Here is a 19,268-nt window from a genome sequence, read left to right as displayed (position 1 = left end):
GACAGGTGAAGGTGTTGAGAGGTGAGGCTAAAGAGGAAGCCAGGAATCATCACAAAGGACCAGTGCCCTCCTCAAGGACCCGTGACAAAACATGCAATAAATTTTCCTAGAAATATTTTCTGTGAGGTTGGACCATTAGGGATCCATCATAAGGAAGAGTTTAAGTTGTGATCTTATTCTACTACTTGAGTTGTGAAGGAACTTTTGAGTTGTGGCCTTTGTCCATGCCTGGCAGGAAATCACAGTGGAACTCTGCAACAGTGGTGTAAATGAACAAGTAAGGATGCACATACCCAAATAGACTCCAAAGAAAGGCCAGTTGAAACAGTAAAGTATGCCTGTCCTTTATGGGTTGGAGATGATTAAGTTTGGGTTGAAGGACATTTGGGAAGAAAGAAGAAGGGGCATCTGTGTGAGCCAGCTTGGAACAGATGCCAGGTTATCCTCAGGTGTCCCAGAGCGCTCAACATTTGATGGAGCACTCTCCCCGCTGCAGCCCCCCTCTCCATTGGTACTTGGCAGCAATTCAGTGGTGCTGCACTGACCTGGGAGTCCAAGCCAGGAAGTGAATGAATCCATTTTCCAATTAAAATGAAACTTCTCCAAAGGACCCGCTAACCCTGAGAGAAGAAATTTATCTTCCTGGCAGTCTGGCTTGCCTAGAATATGTCTCTGCTCCTGAAACAGACTGAGAAAAGCCATTAGGTTGAATGAAAAAAGAGAAACTGGGACAGTTCTTATTCACAACCTCATTCATTTATCCTTTCATTCCTTTTATTTCTGCAGACTTTCATTTGGCTTCTACATGTCTGCTCATTCATTCATTTATTCATTCATTAGCTAACATGATTCATCATCTATAGATCAGACAAAATGCTGTATCCTAGGAGTAGAGATATTTAATAAAACACATAGCTCTTGTCTTTGAGGAGCTTTCAGTCTAGTGAGAGAGACAGACAATTGAACAGATGATGGGAAATGCAGTGATAGGGATATTCACAGAGTACTATAGGGGCATAGCATAAGAGCATCTAACTCAGCATAGAGATATCATGGGTGATTTCATGGAGTAGGAAACACCAGAGTTGAGTCCTAAATGTGTACACACATAGACATATACACACTATTGCTTCTGTTTCTCTGAAGAACTCTAATACAGGGTGATGAGGTGGGCACCTCTTCATGAATTAATTGGGAGTTGAAATTAGAATGGTAGTTGAATGTAAGGAATGAGAGAAGAGGTAGAAGATGACTCCTTTGGTAGAGGTAGAAGATGACTCCTTTGGTAACTGGATCAACTGGCATTGGAAATCAAGGAGGAGGAACACACTTGGGGGAAGATAGCAGATTCTGTCTTGGACATGTTGAGTTGGAGGTGCAGTGGGACATCCAGGAGACATGTCTCAGAAGAGAGTTTGAATTGGAGTTTGAGATTTGGCATGTTATTCAGCGTGTAGTTGGTTGGAATCACAGGAGTGACTGATATTTCTCAGAGAGCATGGGAACAGTGAGAAGAACATTTGGATGAGGTAAGATCCCTGGGGAGCATTAACATTTAAAGAGCAGCTAAAGAAAAGGAGCCCATGAAGGAGACAGAAAAGCACTGATGAGAAGGGCATGAGAAGGTCCTGGAGAGTGAGAGGTTGAGGAAGACTTCCTCATTTCTCCCCTGGTCCCAGTCTTTGACTTTCTTTCATGTCTGCTCCAAAGACCTGTTCACCCTTTCCAAAGCCTTCTCTTCCTATTAGGGCTGTCTCCCTCTCTCCCATAGTTGGTACCACCCACAAGGCATTGCTTGATCCAGGTCACTGTGGCATCTCTCTCATCTCCTCCAGTGAGAAATGCACTTCTGCATTATATTATGTTTTAGAGAGGCAGATGACTGAACTCAAACATTGGGCTGGGCATTAGTGATGCAAAATTTGGTCTGACTTTCCATTTAACTGTTGTGTGGGACCTGGGGATAATCTTGGTCCCTTCCTGGGCTTTAGGTTCATAATCTGCAAGCATAGTTTTCTGACTCCTTGCCCTCCCTGCCTTGAAGAATTATACAGGTCAGATGAGATCATGCATGTCAAAGTGCTTTGAAAACTGTGAAACTCTGTAGCAGAAGAGTGAATCTTGTTGACTTATCAGGCGCTTTATATTATTTCATTTAATTCTCACAGCATCCTTGGGGGAAGATGCTAGGAATGTGGCTTTGAGGAAACTGGGGCTTAAAGAAATTAATTTACCTAAAGCTACACAGCTGTTAAGTGGTGAGGACGGTAATCAAAATCAGGTCTGCCAGACTCTAAAGTTCTTAGACCCCATCTACTTCAGCCTTGTTTTCCTAATATGTACAGTGGTGTCACACTCCTAGGTAAAGTCAGCTTTGCTGAATATGATGAGTTTTCATTAAAATGATAACATATTTTATGGTTGGGAAATCAACTCTAGTGTGGATTATAAGTTTTTCTTTTCGTACAAGAAGATCAAAGCCCTTCGGGGGAGGAAAGTGGGGGAAAGGGATGCATATAACTCCAGTTTTTGAAAATTAAATAAATTATACAATGGAATTATTTCATTTTACAAATAAATTCTATGATGTTACCATTAAACAAATCCTCATCTAATGGGGGTAATGCGTCTTGTCTATTCAGATTTTTGTTTCTTGGGTCTTTCTCAGCAGTGACATAAATATTTATTCCACTTGATCTTTAGGCCTCTGCTTGCATCTCTTCCCGGAAGCCCTTAGAAAAGCCTCCCCAGGTCCCAAACCCTTTCCCTCGTCTGAGCCCTGTCTGTGATTACTCATTAGAGGCAGATATATGGCCACACACAAAATATTACAATAATGTTATGAGGCTGACTCATCAAACCTTGGTATCGGGCTTATTACGTTATTGTCATATATCATCTTATTAATTATCTCTTCCTTTGTGTACATCTTTCTCTCGAAAGGACCTGGCTTTAGATTTTCTTATATCTCCTGAAACTGCATTTTTTTTTCATGAGTTAGACTTGGCTCTTGCCCTTCAGAAGTTTGTCATTTCAAGGTGGATTTAGGTATATGAATGAATAATTAAGATACAGCATGGGATGGAGAGATTCACAGAAAAGGTGACATCTGAGCTGGATTTGAATCAAGGGCAGAGTTTCGATAAAGGGAGAAGATGGGAAAGTCAATTCAAGTAGAGATACCAGCTGAAACAGAGGTCTGGAAATATGAAAGTGTAATGCATTTGGGAAAGTAAAAGAGGTGAGAACCGAATGGAGGGTGTTAGGAGATGAGCCCAGAAAGTCATCATCATAATGATCACAGCCAAGTTGGAGCCAGGTTAAGAGTCCTGAGAGCCAGACTACAGAGTTAAAATGGGATTCTAGGCCATGAGGAGATATCACACCATCTTTAATGAAGGAATGGAATGGGAAGCTTTATGTTTTTAGAAAGATACCTCTAGTAGTGCAGACCTCTCAGCTTATCTGCCTATCTGACTTGAAATATTTCTGATGTTCTGTCTCTGTGCATGGGAGTTTGAAACACACAATTGTTTTATTCATTCCGAGAAGTTTCTGGCTGAGGTTTATGACCTACTCCATGCTTCCAGCGTCATATTTCTTTTAAGAATGACATTGAAGATTACGTCTCTTCCTGAAACTCCTTTCTCTCTGGGCTATTGGCCTGTGCCCTAATTTGGAGTCTTGAACATAGAGTGAGGATAAGGTCTTGCTCTTTCTTGGGTAGTTGTGCTGGAAAACAACAGCATGAGTACTTGGAATGTGCAGGCAGTACTATTTATTGAGTGGGGAATTAGGGAGCTGTTCCCTCCCTTTTATTTACTGCTCACAGCAGATAACCCAGATAGAATCCCTTTGCAATTACATAGTAGATTACTTGGATAATCCTTTGTAACTGGTCATGCCTATCTTCTCATGTTGCCCCTCGACCCTGGTGTCATTGCAGTAGCTGCCTCATTTCCCTCATGAGTTCCCTCGGTGTCTAGAAGCAGCAGAAACCTCACAGCTTCCCTGCAGTGGGAGGGAAAGGGTGAAAGCTACTTCTCTCTGTCCTGAGGCTGGCAGGGCGGCTGCAGCCTTGAATCTTGGACATACTGCCCTACCTCCACCCTCTGCTTAGACCCACAGCTGTGTGAGCTTTGAGTAGTAGCCTCCTCCCAAGAAATGCTGTGGTTTGATGAAGTAATAGATAATTTTTTCTTTTTTTAAAAAAAAGCTGTTCTCTTTGGTTGTTTTAAGCTGAGGGATTGCTTAACTCAAAGGATTGTTGTTGGAATGCAGAAGGCTTTTGTGCCAAGTCATATAACCCAAATCACTTTTCTTTTTTTCTTGAAAAGACTAGTTTTTGTTAGTTGCCTGGTAACTGGAGGATAGAAAGACTTAACTCGTTCAGCACAGAGAGCTCCTAGTTTGAACTCTATTAGGCCATCACCTAATGAGATACATCTGAAATTGGTGTGTGTCGAGGGCCTGCTCCTTGCACTCTCTAATCCGTGCAACGTTGTGCATGGGAGATGATAAGTACATAGGAGTTACATGAGCTGTCCAGGATTGAAATTGTATGGAAATGTGCTTAAAAGGGCTTTTGTTTGTCTTTTCTTATGTAAAGAGTGGCAATAGCTTCCATTATGACATTTCCAAAAGGCCCAAAATCACACCTCTGATTGGACTGGGAGGTTCAGGGTGGTAACTGTGGCATAGTGGAAGGAAAGAACATTTACTTTAGAGCTGGAAACCCTGTGACTTTGGGCCCAGTTCCTTAATGTGTGAGTATTGTGTATTACCTACACGCCTCTGCACCACTCTGTAGATTAAATGAGAACACTGTTGTAAACTGTGGAGGACTTAGAGGACGATCACTGTGTCCTAATGCAGGCCCAGTGGTTACAAGTAGAGAATTAATTCAGTAAGATTGAGGCCTTTGGCTGCGATTGTATGGGCCAGAGAGGAGGAGGGACAGAGAGATTTTTCTGCAGAACTAGACTAAAAATCCATCTATGGGGGTAATGTGCTCTTGGCCAATATGGCATTTGATGACAAAGCACTTGTGAATCAGGTAGCCTAATATAAAAAACTGCGTGGGGCTGGGCACGGTGGCTCACGCCTGTAATACCAGCACTTTGGGAGGCTGAAGTGGGCGGATCAGAAGGTCAGGAGTTTGAGACCAGCCTGGCCAACATAGTGAAACCCTGTCTCTACTAAAAATACAAAAAAAAAAAAAAAAAAGCAGGGTGTGGTGGCACGCACTTGTGGTCCCAGCTACTCGGGAGGCTGAGGCAGGAGAATCTCTTGAACCCCAGGGTCAGAGGTTGCAGTGAGCCGAGATCACGCCACTACACTCCAGCCTGGTGATAGAGTGAGACTCCACCTCAAAAAAAAAAAAAAAACAAACAAAAAAAAACCAAAACAAACAAACAAACAAAAAACTGCATGGGATCCTCACAGATTCCTGCTGGCATCTCAAGGTAAGGGATTAGGCTTCTGGAGACATTTCCTCTCATCCAGTCCTTATTCCTCTTTGCTGGCCTATCTCCAGACTTTTCTTTTGTAGAGAAAGCAGGGAATACTGCTATCTTCCCTTCTGAGACCATGTGCATCCTTAAGAGTACCTCAGACTTCCTACAACATGTTATTTCTAGTTGCTCATCCCACAAATATTTGTTGAATTACTAGACAAACTGCTCAGCTTCATCTTCTAGTTCCTCTTATGTGAGGAGTGCTTCAGAGCTTATAGAGGGCTTCCACATGTGTTATCTCCTTAGAGAGGAGAGGTTGGGCTGGGATCTCCAGCTTTGATTGGTGACGTTTAGTGTGGTCTCAAAAAGAAAGATCGCCTGGACTCCTTGCTCCTCCTATTCCCAGTGTCTCTTTTTGGCAAAAGGCTTGAGTTCTTTGTGACATTCTACTTGGGTTCTGTTGTCCCACAGTGGCTGTCTGTGTGGCTACAGGCTAAAAGCTGTCGTTATGTAATGTCTTTAATGACCACACACAAGACCTAAAGTAGTTTTTTTTTTTTTTTTGCCTGAGTTTAAGAAGATTTTTGTGCTTTGGCTTGAAGCACTGGTTGTTGCTGCAGTGGTTTGGCGGTTCATGTCTGGTCACTGGCCTTTGATTTCTGGAACCTTTAGAAAGAGGCTGCCTTTTCTCCTCTCCCTGACCACTGATTGCTGAAACCACAAGACATATGGAAATAGATTTCAGGGACTAGCCAAAGGCATTCTGGTAGTTTGACTCACATCGTTTCAAAGGCTACCATTTTCTGACTGTGGCTTGTTAGACCTTATACAGAGATACTACTAGTTCTTAGCTGTGTTAGGAATATTTAGTATCTTTAAGTTTTGCTTGATTTAACATTAACATCTTAGAATGGGCATTCAAAGAGAAGTTTAGGGCAGGTCCCTTTCTAGACACAAGCTTTCACCTAGATGTTTAGGAAGTTAAAACAACAACAATAACAGAGAATCAGCTTGATACTTTGCCTTTTAGATCTGAACTCTTTTGATATTGTTTTGATAGGGCCAGCACTTGGGATAGTACCGTTTATCTGCTGTAAATAGATGTTGGTGTTTATATAGTAGTGTTAGGGAAGCACTATGTAGGAGGAACTCACAGAATTCTGATAAAGGCCAGTTGTATATAAAATAGATATAATAACACCCAGGACTTTTGTGTTGCTTTAAGGAGATAACACATGTGGAAGCCCTTTATAAACTGAAGCACCCCTCACGTAAGAGGAATTGGAAGGTGAAGCTGAGCAGTTTGTCTAGTAATTCAACAAATATTTGTTGAGTTCCTACTGTGTGTTACCCTGCAGCAGGTACTGAAATATGCCTCTTTTGGAACTTCTGCATTGTTGCCCTTAGGTTCCCAGAGATACTCCTATGCTTATAATTCCTTTTATAGCTTTTTGGAGAGGGAGTAATAGAAACCAGGACATGGAAGGTTATCTGGATGGTAGGAAACCTTTCTTGCTAGTGCCTCTGTCTTCTTTACTATTCTGTTTTTGAAATTCTACCTCTTCAGGTGTTTGACAGAAAATGGCCACTTCATGCTTTTCAAGTTTATCTCACCTCCAGTTCCATTCATAGGCAGAAGTGAAATGGTTCCATTTGGGTCCTGATTCTAAGTTCTTGGGAGAAGAAATCTGGTTGGTACAACTAGGTCACAGGTCTAAACCTGGTCCAACCAAGTGCTTGTAGTAAGGGGATGAGAGTTAAGTAGTTTCTGCTTGGCAGCTGAGGGTCCTCTCAGTTGGGGTGGAGAAGAGGAGACAATCATCCAATATTATGGTGAACGTGACTGACAAGATCCTTGACCTCACAAGAGCTTATAGTCAGTCTGTCAGGAAAGAAAGACTTTTGTATTAGTCTGATCTTACACTGCTAATAAAAACATACCCAAGACTGGGTAATTTATAAAGGAAAGAAATTTAATTGACTCACAGTTCAGCATGGCTGGGGAGGCCTCAGGAAACTTACAATCATGGCAGAAGGAGAAGCAAACATGTCCTTCTACATTTGGTGGCAGGAGAGAGAAGTGCAGAGTGAAAGCAGGGGAAGCCCCTTATAAAACCATGAGATCTTGTGAGAACTCACTTGCTATCATGAGAACAGCATGGAGGTAACCACTCCCATGATTCAATTACCTCCCACAGGGTACCTCCTATGACACTTGGGGATTATGGGAACTACAATTCAAGATGAGATTTGAGTGAAGACACAGCCAAACCATATCAACATTACACAAATGATTATGGGGGTGGTATGGGTTGTATGACAACTAGACCTAAACTAACAATATGACTTACTGGCTTTGATTTCCAGGAGATCCTGGAAACCCCCTCAAGGAATGGTGGTGGGTAGGGTTAACCAAATGAGGAAGGGGATGATGTTGATCCTGGGAGGGCACAGGGTGGTGGGTGAGGAATGAATGTTTTAGGCAGAAGTGGCAAAGGAAAGAAAATGCCCAGCAGTAAGAAAAAACCTGGCCATTTTGCAATATAGAGAACCAAATCTTTAAAATGTACGACGGCTTGCTTATGTGGCCATTCTCTTTGACTTAGACTGGAAGTTCTTTGAGGGCAGGGACTATCATCTTTTTTTCTATTGCCTTTGTAACCAGTTGGCATGTGGAGAATTTTATATGGCAGGGGACATTTAGTTTCATTGGGCAGTTTCTGAGTATAGCTTCTTTCCAGCTTATATCTGCTCTGAAATCTTATATGTCCATCACCATTCACTGGGAAGATGGATTGCATACCTTACAGAGTGTGCTTTTGATATGGTTTGGCTGCATCCCCACCCAAATTTCATCTTCAATTGTAGCTCCCATAATTCTCTCGTGTTGTGGGAGGGACCTGGTGGGAGATAATTGAATCATGAGGGTAGTTTTCCCCATGCTGTTCTCGTGGTAGTGAGTAAGTCTCACAAGATCTGATGGTTTTATAAGAGGTTTTCCCTTTCTCTGGGCTCTCATTTCTTTCTCTGGTCTGCTGCCATGATTGTGAGGCCTCCCCAGCCACGTGAAACTGTGAGTCCATTAAACCTCTTTTTCTTTATAAATTACCCAGTCTCGGGTATGTCTTTATCAGCAGTGTGAAAATGGACTAACACAGCTTTCTGTCCTCCCAGGTTGGCACAGAGGGTTTTAAGGGAAATTACGGTCATTTTTGGAAGGATCAAGTATTCAGTTTTTCTTTCTTGTAAAAGTACTGCTTTTCTATTATTCCTACCCCCACCAAGCTCCTGAACAGATGTTTCAATGGGCATTGTTGGCTATGCTTTTGTTTTGAAAAATTTGAAATATTATTGAAAGAAGAGATGGTGGAAAAACCCCCTAATTGATTCTAATATATATTTAATTTGGCAGAACTTGAGAGAGACTTGCTGGGATAAGGCGGGACATTTCTTTGATCTCCCAGACTTCTTATCGTGGAAGGCAACAGGTGTCACAGCACGGTATGTTAATTACAAGTTGGATTGTGTTTGCATTCTTCCATTCTTGGATGTCTGTATATATATTGCTTTCTTAACTCTCTTTGACTGGATATACTTTTGGTACATCTGCATGTGATTTTGCATACATGAAACATCTTGAATCTATCTTCGACCTCTACTACACATGCCCAAACACTGTTGTTCCTAAGAGCCCTGGAATGTGAGTATCCAAGGTGAAGACCATTCATTAAAACTGGTTACATTTGAAGGAGATACGAAAAATCCAGAGTGAAATGTGGGTTTTTCCAAAGGCACTTTTTACATGATGAATAAAAGGAAAAAATAAACACACACACACACACACACTCACACACACAGTCATGCGTTCCTTAAGGACAGGGATACATTCAGAGAAATGTGTTGTTAGGTGATTTCATTATTGTTGCAAACATCATAGAGTATACTTTCACAAATCTAGATGGCGTATTCTACTACATACCTAGGCTGTATGGTATAGCCCATTGCTGCTTGGCTACAAACCTGTAGAGCATGTTACTGTACTGAATACTGTAGGCCATTGTGCACAATGGTACTTATTTGTATATCTAAACATAGAAAAGATATCATAAAAATACAATGTAAAAGATAAAAAATAGTATACTCTTATAGGGCACTTACAATGAATGAAGCTTGCAGGACTAGAAGTTGCTCTGGGTGAGTCAGTGAGTGAGTGGTGATTGAATGCAGAGGACTAGGATATTACTGTACACTTCTATAGACTTTATACACACTGTACAGGTAGGCTACACTAAATTTATTTTAAAAATTTGTTTAATAATTGTCCTTTGCTTACTGTAGCATTTTTTACTGCATAAACTTTTGAACTTTTTGACTCTTTTGTAATAACACTTATCTCAAAACACAAACACATTATACAGCTGTACAAAAATATTTTCTTTGTATTCTTATTCAATATGCTTTCTTCTTTTTTTTTTCATTATACTTTAAGTTCTAGGGTACGTGTGCACAACCTGCAGGTTTGTTAATTAGGTATACATGTGCCATGTTGGTGTGCTGCACCCATTAACTCGTTATTTACATTAGGTATATCTCCTAATGCTATCCCTCCCCCCTCCTCCCACCCCACAACAGGCCCCAGTGTGTGATGTTCCCCTTCCTGTGTTCAAGTGTTCTCATTGTTCAATTCCCACCTATGAGTGTGAACATGTGGTGTTTGGTTTTTTGTCCTTGCAATAGTTTGCTGAGAATGATGGTTTCCAGCTTCATCCGTGTCCCTCCAAAGGACATGAACTCATCCTTTCTTGTGGCTGCATAGTATTCCATGGTGTATATGTGCCACATTTTCTTAATCCAGTCTATCCTTGATGGACATTTGGGTTGGTTCCAGTCTTTGCTATTGTGAATAATGCCACAATAAACATACGTGTGCATGTGTCTTTATAGCAGCATGATTTATAATCCTTTGGGTATATACCCAGTAATGGGATTGCTGGGTTAAATAGTATTTCTAGTTCTAGATCCCTGAGGAATCGCCACACTGACTTCCACAATGGTTGAACTAGTTTACAGCCCCACTAACAGTGTAAAAGTGTTCCTGTTTCTCTACATCCTCTCCAGCACCTGTTGTTTCCTGACTTTTTAAGGATCTCCATTCTAACTGGTGTGAGATGGTATCTCATTGTGGTATTGATTTGTATTTCTCTGATGGCCAGTGATGATGAGCATTTTTTCATGTGTCTTTTGGCTGCATAAATGTCTTCTTTTGAGAAGTGTCTGTTCATCCTTCGCCCACTTTTTGATGGGGTTCTGTTTTTCTTGTAAATTTGTTTGAGTTCACTGTAGATTCTGGATATTAGCCCTTTGTCAGATGAGTAGGTTGGAAAAATTTTCTCCCATTCTGTAGGTTGCCTGTTCACTCTGATGGTAGTTTCTTTTGCTGTGCAGAAGCTCTTTAGTTTAATTAGATCCCATTTGTCAATTTTGGCTTCTGTTGCCATTGCTTTCGATGTTTTAGTCATGAAGTCCTTGCCCATGCCAATGTCCTGAATGATATTGCCTAGGTTTTCTTCTAGGGTTTTTATGGTTTTAGGTCTAACATGTAAGTCTTTAATCCATCTTGAATTAATTTTTGTATAAGGTGTAAGGAAGGGATCCAGTTTCAGTTTTCTCCGTATGGCTAGCCAGTTTTCCCAGCACCATTTATTAAATAGGGAATCCTTTCCCATTTCTTGTTTTTGTCAGGTTTCTCAAAGATCAGATGGTTGTAGATATTCGGCATTATTTCTGAGGGCTCTGTTCTGTTCCATTGGTCTACATCTCTGTTTTGGTACCAGTACCATGCTATTTTGGTTACTGTAGCCTTGTAGTATAGTTTGAAGTCAGGTAGCGTGATGCCTCTAGCTTTGTTCTTTTGGCTTAGGATTGTCTTGGTAATGTGAACTCGTTTTTGGTTCCATGTGAACTTTAAAGTAGTTTTTTTCCAGTTCTGTGAAGAAAGTCATTGGTAGCTTGATGGGGATGTCATTGAATCTATAAATTACCTTGGGCAGTATGGCTGTTTTCACGATATTGATTCAATAAGCTTTTTTCTATTAGCTTTTTTTTTCACTTTTTAAACTTTTTTGTTAAAAGCTGAGATACAAACATACACATTATCCAAGGCCTACACAGGGTCAGGATCATCAAGATGTCACTAGGTGATAGGAATTTTTCAGCTCCACTAATATCTTATGGGACCACTGTCATATATGCAGTCTGTTATTGACTGGAATGTCATTGTGTGATGTATAGCTCGTGTGTGTGTGTGTGTGTGTGTGTGTGTGTGTGTGTGTATTTTGGCCTCTAATATTAACTAGGAGATAAATTTTTCAAGGAAGCTGATTTAACTGGATGGATGTGTTATGTACTTGTTTGCTTTTTATGTAAATGTACCTCAGTTATCCCATACTTTAGAAGTATATATGTTGAAGTCAACAACTATTTTTCAGTAAATTATGAATGTTAAAAATAGAGCACATGCTACACAATAGAGACTTGTATAAAATACTCATTGAGTGTGAAATTGTGGCTACTATAATTAACAGAGTGAGTGTATGTGTGGGGTTATATAGACAGGTTGGACATGAAATCTTTAAGTATGACAAGCCTTTTGTCATGATGACCCCAGATTTAAGGAGATGCTTAAGGTCAAGGCAGGTCTTCTCATCTTGAAAAAGATTTAGAATCTGGGTTGAACAAACCTGTGAAGAAGGGAATCATTTCCCAGAGGATAGATAAACCTCTAGTAATTAGGGAGGCAGGTATTGTATCTTAAAATCAGCTTATTCAGAGAGGGGTCAGATCCTACTCTCTTTCCTTCTTGTTTGAACTCAAGGGAAGCCAGAAATAGCAGTACCATCTCTCCTATCTCATTCTTTTTTGTAATGAGTTGATAGGGTGTGATAATTCAGCAGCGGGGGCTTCCAGCAGGGAGACAACAGAGAACATTTCACAAACATGTCATTCTTAATGTCAGCAACCCCGAACCTCCTTGCCATGAAACAATTATTAGCCAAAGGTCCTGGGGCAGAGAGATGCATATGCTTGTGAAAATGGCCTCTGCAAACCTCAGGTACATGCCATCTCTGGCAGGAGGTCCCTGGAGGAGTGGTCTGAACTTTACCCTGGAAGGTGTAATTAGTCACCATCATGGTTATCATCAGTGGGGAGGGCAGTGTGTAGGTGAAGATATCATCTTGGGCATTCCTCTTTTGGTGTGATGTTAATTGTTCCAAGTTATTTCTGAGAGAATCTTTCTCTAGGTTTTTTCATCATTGTATATCCGTGAAAGAAATGTTTTGATCATTTTGGCCAAATGGTCTTGTTTGTTAGTCAAGCAGTGCTAGTTGTCATGTGTATGGGCAATACCCCATTGGCCTGCAAATCCAGAGGACTCAAAGCTGGAACAAGAGATGGAGGAGAACATGGCTTTCCTTCTCTTTTTCTTTGATGTTGTACTCAGCACTTTGACTGCCTCCCTGATTCTTTCTGATGGCTCTGGGTATTCTGTGTCCCATTTCCTGGTTTCCGGTGCCATATTCAGTCACCAAGGAGAGGCTTTTTGAAGCTAGCTGTGGCTCAGATAAAGTGCGGTGGCATGCATACACACGGTGGACTAACAATATGACTTACCGGCTTTGATTTTGCCACACTAGTTGTGTGACCTTGGGCAAGTCTCTTCCCTTCTTTGAGTGTCACTCTTTTTGTCTATAGCATGGGGATTGTTATATCTATCTTGCAAACTTCTTGTGAGAATCCTATTAAAGCAATTTTTCCAAATTAGTTGGATTATAGGAATTACCGGAATGATTTGTTCAAAACACGTATCCCCAGGTCTTCTAGTTTTCAGCCTAATGAATCAGAATCTCCATGGGAGATGTGGGAATTTGTATGTTAACAAGTGCCTAGGTAGTATATGATCAGGTAACTTTGGACAACACTGCCTAACAGAATATACATGAAGGTAGGATGTGACTCTGAGTGAGAGATTGGAAGTGTTTTAAAGGCCTAATGAATTTTTTGAATTTAAAAGTTGTAAACAAAAAATACAATTCTAAGGCCCCCCGCCATCTGAATGGACCCCTTCTCTTGGCCAAAGGCATTCCAAATTTAACCTGAAAAACCAGTTCAGGCCATGATGGGAAGGGTATGGGTAAGACATTCCCCCTTATACAGTCCTCCCTTTTGGAATTCAGGACAAGCCAACCAATACTAACATCAACAAACCTTAAGTCTCATAAGAAATGTTTACAGTCTATTCTCTCTGAAGCCTGCTAAGTGGAGGCTTCATCTGCATAGTAAAACCTTGGTCTCCACAACTGCTTATCCTAACCCAGACATTCTTTTCTATTGATAGTAACATTTTCAACCAATTGTCAATCAGAAAATTTTTAAATCTACCTACGATCTGGAAGCCCCTGCTTTGAGTTTTCTCACCCATCTGGATCAAATCAGTATTAACCTTACATGTATTGATTGATGTCTCGTGTCTCCCTAAAATGTATAAAAGCAAGCTGTGCCCCGATTACCTTGAGCACTTGCCATCAGGACCTCTTGAGGCTGTGTCACAGATGCGTCCTTAACCTTGGGAAAATAAACTTTCTAAATTGATTGAGATCTGTCTCAGATACTTTTGGGTTCACAAAGTGGAGGGCGTCTTGTTAACTTATCAGAACATGCTTGGGGGCTTCTAGCCTTGCCTTTGACAATCTCAAACCTTGAGGAAGCAGAAAGTTTAAGGCTCAGAAATGATTTATTGGCTGTCTAGTCATCCCTGCCATTTTTATTGGCTGTGACACTCATGACTCATTCTATTTTCATTAGTGTAAATTAATCATCCCCTTCCCCCACCCATCCCATACTTGTGAGCACCTTCAGAGACCTCCCTTCCCATTTCCCTCTCTTCCAGAGAGCAAAGCCTGTGGACCTTGGGTACCAGGTTCCTCTTGCAAAGGTGGTTGCCCTTTCCTTTGGGCCACTTACAGCTTGCATCTGTCTTTCTCTCTCTTATTTACTCAATATTTCTGCCTTCTCTATTTCTACTTGCATATCAAGGTGAAATAAGGAACCCCTCTGAGCTTCCTTGATTGTAGATGGAAATAATGACAACACCTGCTCCATCGGGTTATTGTAGAGAAAGCTTCTAACACAATGCTGAGAAAGCTTTTTAAAGGTATTAGCGATTTCATTTAGTTCCCTTTCTCTATCAGTTTTGGCAATGAGTCTTTACATTAAGCATAGAGGAAAGAGGGAAATCCTTGTGGTCAGACTGACCTGGTTTCAGTGTCTCCATCATGTGCTGTCTGTAAGAACCTGGAGCAAATTATTTACCTCCCTGAGCCTTATTTCCTCATCCATAAGCCCTCTCAGGGCTATTAAAACAGTTAGAGGTTCTCTGGGTAAAACCTTTAACTGCTTTTACACAATAAAGGGTTCTTTTAATAAAAAAAATCCACATTGTCTGTTCTCTTTTCTAGAGTAAGGAAGATGAGGGTCTGAATTTGAATATGCCAATTCCAAAAAAACTTTGGGTAATAAAACACCAACTTGGCATCCTCTGGGCCAAGGAGAGGTTGAAATTTGGTGTTTATTTGGCTCTTACATGTGATTATTTTGGGAGGCTTTGGGGAAAATGAGTGCCAAAAAGGCTAGAGGGTCTTTTTTAAAAATATATTTTAGTAGAGTCAAGACTAACAAGTGATTGAATTTCACCTTGTCTTAAAGCTTTCAAACTTGTTTTTGGCAATGACAGTGTGTAAGAACACCTCCTCCCCTTTCTCTCTTCTTCTCCATTTTCCTCTCTTCTCTTTCAGGTTTCGTTTTTGTTTTTTTTACCCATTCTCCCCTTTTATTGTTCTCATCCTCCGAAATATGGCAGCTACTTTTGTTTATCTGGGTCACTGAGAAAATCACCATTTGGCCCATGATTACTTTGTAATTCAGCTCCATTCTTTTTCTTATATTAATGAAAATAATTATTGCTATTTTTGTTAATAATAATAATGGTAATTATCACTTATTGAGTGCCTTTCCTTTATCTGTGCTAGGCATATTTAGCAAATGTTAACTCTGTTAGTCCTCATGACCATCCTTACAGCAGGTGGTGTCATTACCACTTTGCAATTCAAGAACTGAAGCAGAATGCTTTAGTAATTTGCCACATTCTTGCTATTAAGTGGGTTACTGTCTACAATTTTGATGACATGAGAAATGAGAAGTCATACATTTGAATAGTAGAAATTTTTTAATAGTCAGAAAAATATATGTATAAATCTTCCGTCTAAGGAGATTTGAGGTGACTAATAATAAAAAGAAAAAGTTGTACAAAATAGAAAAAAATCAGAATGGAGTGAAAATAATGATAAGATAACTGAACTGAAGCTAAGAGCTTTAGAGAACCTTTAGAGAATTCATAATTACTAATAAATTTGTTTCCAAGCTTCCTAGTGGCCAAAGCAAAGACAGAGCTTGATCAAGATTAACTGAGTGAACAGATAAAAACTTTACTGCTGTTCAAGGGAAGTAGAACTTTTTCTAACATTGGGAGTCTGAGAGAAATTAATCTTAGATGATCAAGGGTAGACAATATAAATTATTTAAAAGTATGTGCTATTAAATTTAGTTATAATTTTGGACAAAATTTTAATTTTAAAATAGTTTTAGGATTATAGAAAAATTGTGAAGATGCTACAGAATTCCCATATACTTGATGTCCAGTTTCTCCCATTAATATATTATTATGATACATTTGTCATAATTAATGGACTGATACTGATATCATTAATAAAATTCCATACTTTATTCCGATTTTTTTAGTTTTTACCTAATGGCCTTTTTACCATGTTACATTTAGTCACACCTTCTCAGGCTCTTCTTGGCTGTGTGATAGTTTCTGAGTCTTTCTTTCTTTTTGATACCTTTGACAGTTTTGAAGTGTATTGGTCATGTATATTGTAGGATGTCCCTCCATTGAAATTGGTCTGATGTTTTCTCATGGTGAGACTTGGGTAGTTTGTTTTTGGGAGGAAGACCATAGAGATAAAATACCTTTCTCATCCTATCAAGTGAACACACTCTTATCACAACTTATCACTATTGATGTTCAGCTTGATCACCTGGCTGAGATATTGTTTGTCAGGTTTCTCCACTCTAAATTACTCTTCCTCCCCCCCACCATATTGTACTTTTTGGAAGGAAGTCACTATGCACAGCCCACACATAAGGAGTGGGGAGTAGTTATGCTTCATTTTCTTGATACTGTAGTATCTGTATATATTACTTTGAATTATTCTTTATGGGAGATTTGTCTTGTCTCAGTTCACCTTTTGTATGGCTTTGAACTAAAATAAATTATTTACAAGGCTTCTTATGTACAAACAAGAGACACTGTAAGTAAGTTTGGTTTACAGGTTAAATGTTAGAATTTCTGAGACATTTCTGTGGCATATGTGAAAACAGGGTTGAATTTCTATAATCTTAGGTTTATTTTTTCTTATATTTCTTTATATTAAATTTATATATTCTACTTATTTAACTTTTCCTCTCCCCTCCATTATAATGTATAATTCTGTATGGGTTATTAGTAAATATTCTACCTTTTCATTTAAAGAGATGAATTCATGGCTTTTAGAAACTGAAGTCTCTTTAAAATAATTATTATGTTTCTGATTTGTGTGGTTCTCTGTGTTTTGGGTTTATAAGGGATATTATTGTATTGTTATTCATCTTGTGGGTTTTTACCAATCTGTCAGGAGATGATTATGTTGGGTTATTGATCTGTAGTCATTTTCTAAATACAATTCATAGGATCTCAAATACAATACCATTATTTAGACTCTTATTCTACTGGTTTTTCTTTTGTGAAAAAATAGGGACATGGATGAAATTGGAAATCATCATTCTCAGTAAACTATCGCAAGAACAAAAAACCAAACACCGCATATTCTCACTCATAGGTGAGAATTGAACAATGAGAACACATGGACACAGGAAGGGGAACATCACACTTCGGGGACTGTTGTGGGGTGGGGGGAGGGGGGAGGGATAGCATTGGGAGATATACCTAATGCTAGATGACGAGTTGGTGGGTGCAGCGCACCAGCATGGCACATGTATACATATGTAACTTACCTGCACGTTGCGCACATGTACCATAGAGCCTAAAGTATAATAATAATAATAATAATAATAAAAAAAAGAAAAAAAAAAAAATTGGAAATATGCTTTGTACAACTTATTTTTTTACTTAATATGTTATATTTTTCATATTAATATCTAAAAATATTTTTGACATCTGTATAGTATCCTATCCTATGTTAGTATCAATTTTGTCAAGGGTTTGGGCTTGAAATGGGATCTTATTTTAATTTGCATTTTTGATTATTGAATGCAATTAATTTGTCTTATATTTATCAACCACTTATTTATGTATTCATTGTCAATTACTAATTATGACAATTAGTATTATATATTTCAATGATACTTGTGTGAATTGCTAATATTTGTATTGGGAGTTCAGTGTTTTCTTCAATTTTGGTGAGAATTTTAAAAAATTTTTTTGCAGTATAATTTCCAGAAAAATTTAAACCTACAGAAAACTTGAGAGAATGGCATATTGAACACCCTTATACCTTTTACCTACATTAATCAATTACTAACATTTTATTACTTTTGTGCTGTTTAGTGCACACCTTACCTACCTCTGACACACAGACATGTAATTATTTTGCTGAACCATTTGTAAATAAATTGCAGAACTCACAGTATTCTCCACCTGATCAGCCAATAGTAACAACATTTTCCTTTATAACCACAACGTCATTATCACACTTAAGGCAATTAAAATTAATCCTCATACTCCCTTACAGGTATCCCTATTGTTAAGGATTCAGAGGGCCACTCACTCTTTCTTGCCATTGGAGTTCTGACTGATAGAGACTACATTAAAACATATTAGCTAAATGAGGGTGAAAAGTTGTCTTATTATCTCAGAAAATACTCTTTAGCCTCTAGTGTATAGAACTTCTAATATACTAGATGGATAATACAGCTCAGAAGTGCGGTTAAACCCCGTCTGCATGTTCAGGTATGTGTACATACATAGGAGTTGGGGCAGGAAGGAAGACCCGATTTGCCAACCCTATCTCAAGTCTAGCAGCTTAGCAATATGAATCCAGACCTGCTTGGGTATGATTACCACATGGCAGTGGGAAGCCATGCTGGTCACACTTGGGCATAGGAAGTGAAAGTGTGAGCTCATTATTATCACCTTTTCTTTAACACAGTGACCCTTAAAATGTGGCTTCATCTATTCCAGTCTTTTAATGATTACATGAATTTCCCTTACCGTCGTGGAGAAAATTGAGTAAGAGGATGGGGTGCAAAGTCAACTCTGTGTCCTCTGGTGCTTCTCTGAGTGGAGAGAGGAGGTCAGGTGGAAGTCTCATTTTCCCGAGAGAGTGGAGGCAGCAGCAGGAGAAGAAGGGAGAAACTTGCACATTAATACCTGCCTGCCTGTGGTGACTACAGTCCACATCCCTTCCTTGGTACTTGGCCTCTTCATCTCCTGTCTCATTTGTATCTCTGAGATAAGAGTTGATTTTTTTAGAAAACATCTTTAGATATATATAGTATACATAATTACATATAATTCACATACTATACGATTCACTAATTTAAAGTATACTGTTCAATGATTTTTGCAGATTACATTACTTATTTTTATTAATTTTAATAATACATATAGCACAAAATTTGCCATTTTAATTATTTTTA

The 19,268-nt window shown here is 39.3% G+C and overlaps 1 protein-coding gene across 21 annotated transcripts in view; it reads left to right on the top strand.

The window, feature by feature from the left end:
- FGGY (FGGY carbohydrate kinase domain containing) overlaps positions 1–19,268 on the top strand; it is a 492,018-nt gene that overhangs the window by 72,864 nt on the left and 399,886 nt on the right. For all 21 annotated transcript variants that reach the window (XR_008514557.2, XR_008514537.2, XR_008514552.2 and 18 more), the window contains one exon: positions 8,869–8,957. Coding sequence is in view for 16 of the 21 variants with exons in the window: in XM_024235117.3 (XP_024090885.2) it covers positions 8,869–8,957 (89 nt within the window). In the remaining 5 variants the exon portion in view is untranslated. The remainder of the gene's footprint in view (positions 1–8,868; positions 8,958–19,268) is intronic.

This window comes from Pongo abelii, chromosome 1, assembly GCF_028885655.2.
Source record: "Pongo abelii isolate AG06213 chromosome 1, NHGRI_mPonAbe1-v2.0_pri, whole genome shotgun sequence".
NCBI classification, from domain to species: domain Eukaryota; kingdom Metazoa; phylum Chordata; class Mammalia; order Primates; family Hominidae; genus Pongo; species Pongo abelii.
Note: the sequence above shows the minus strand (reverse complement) of the source record. Positions and strands in the feature narration are given on the sequence as shown.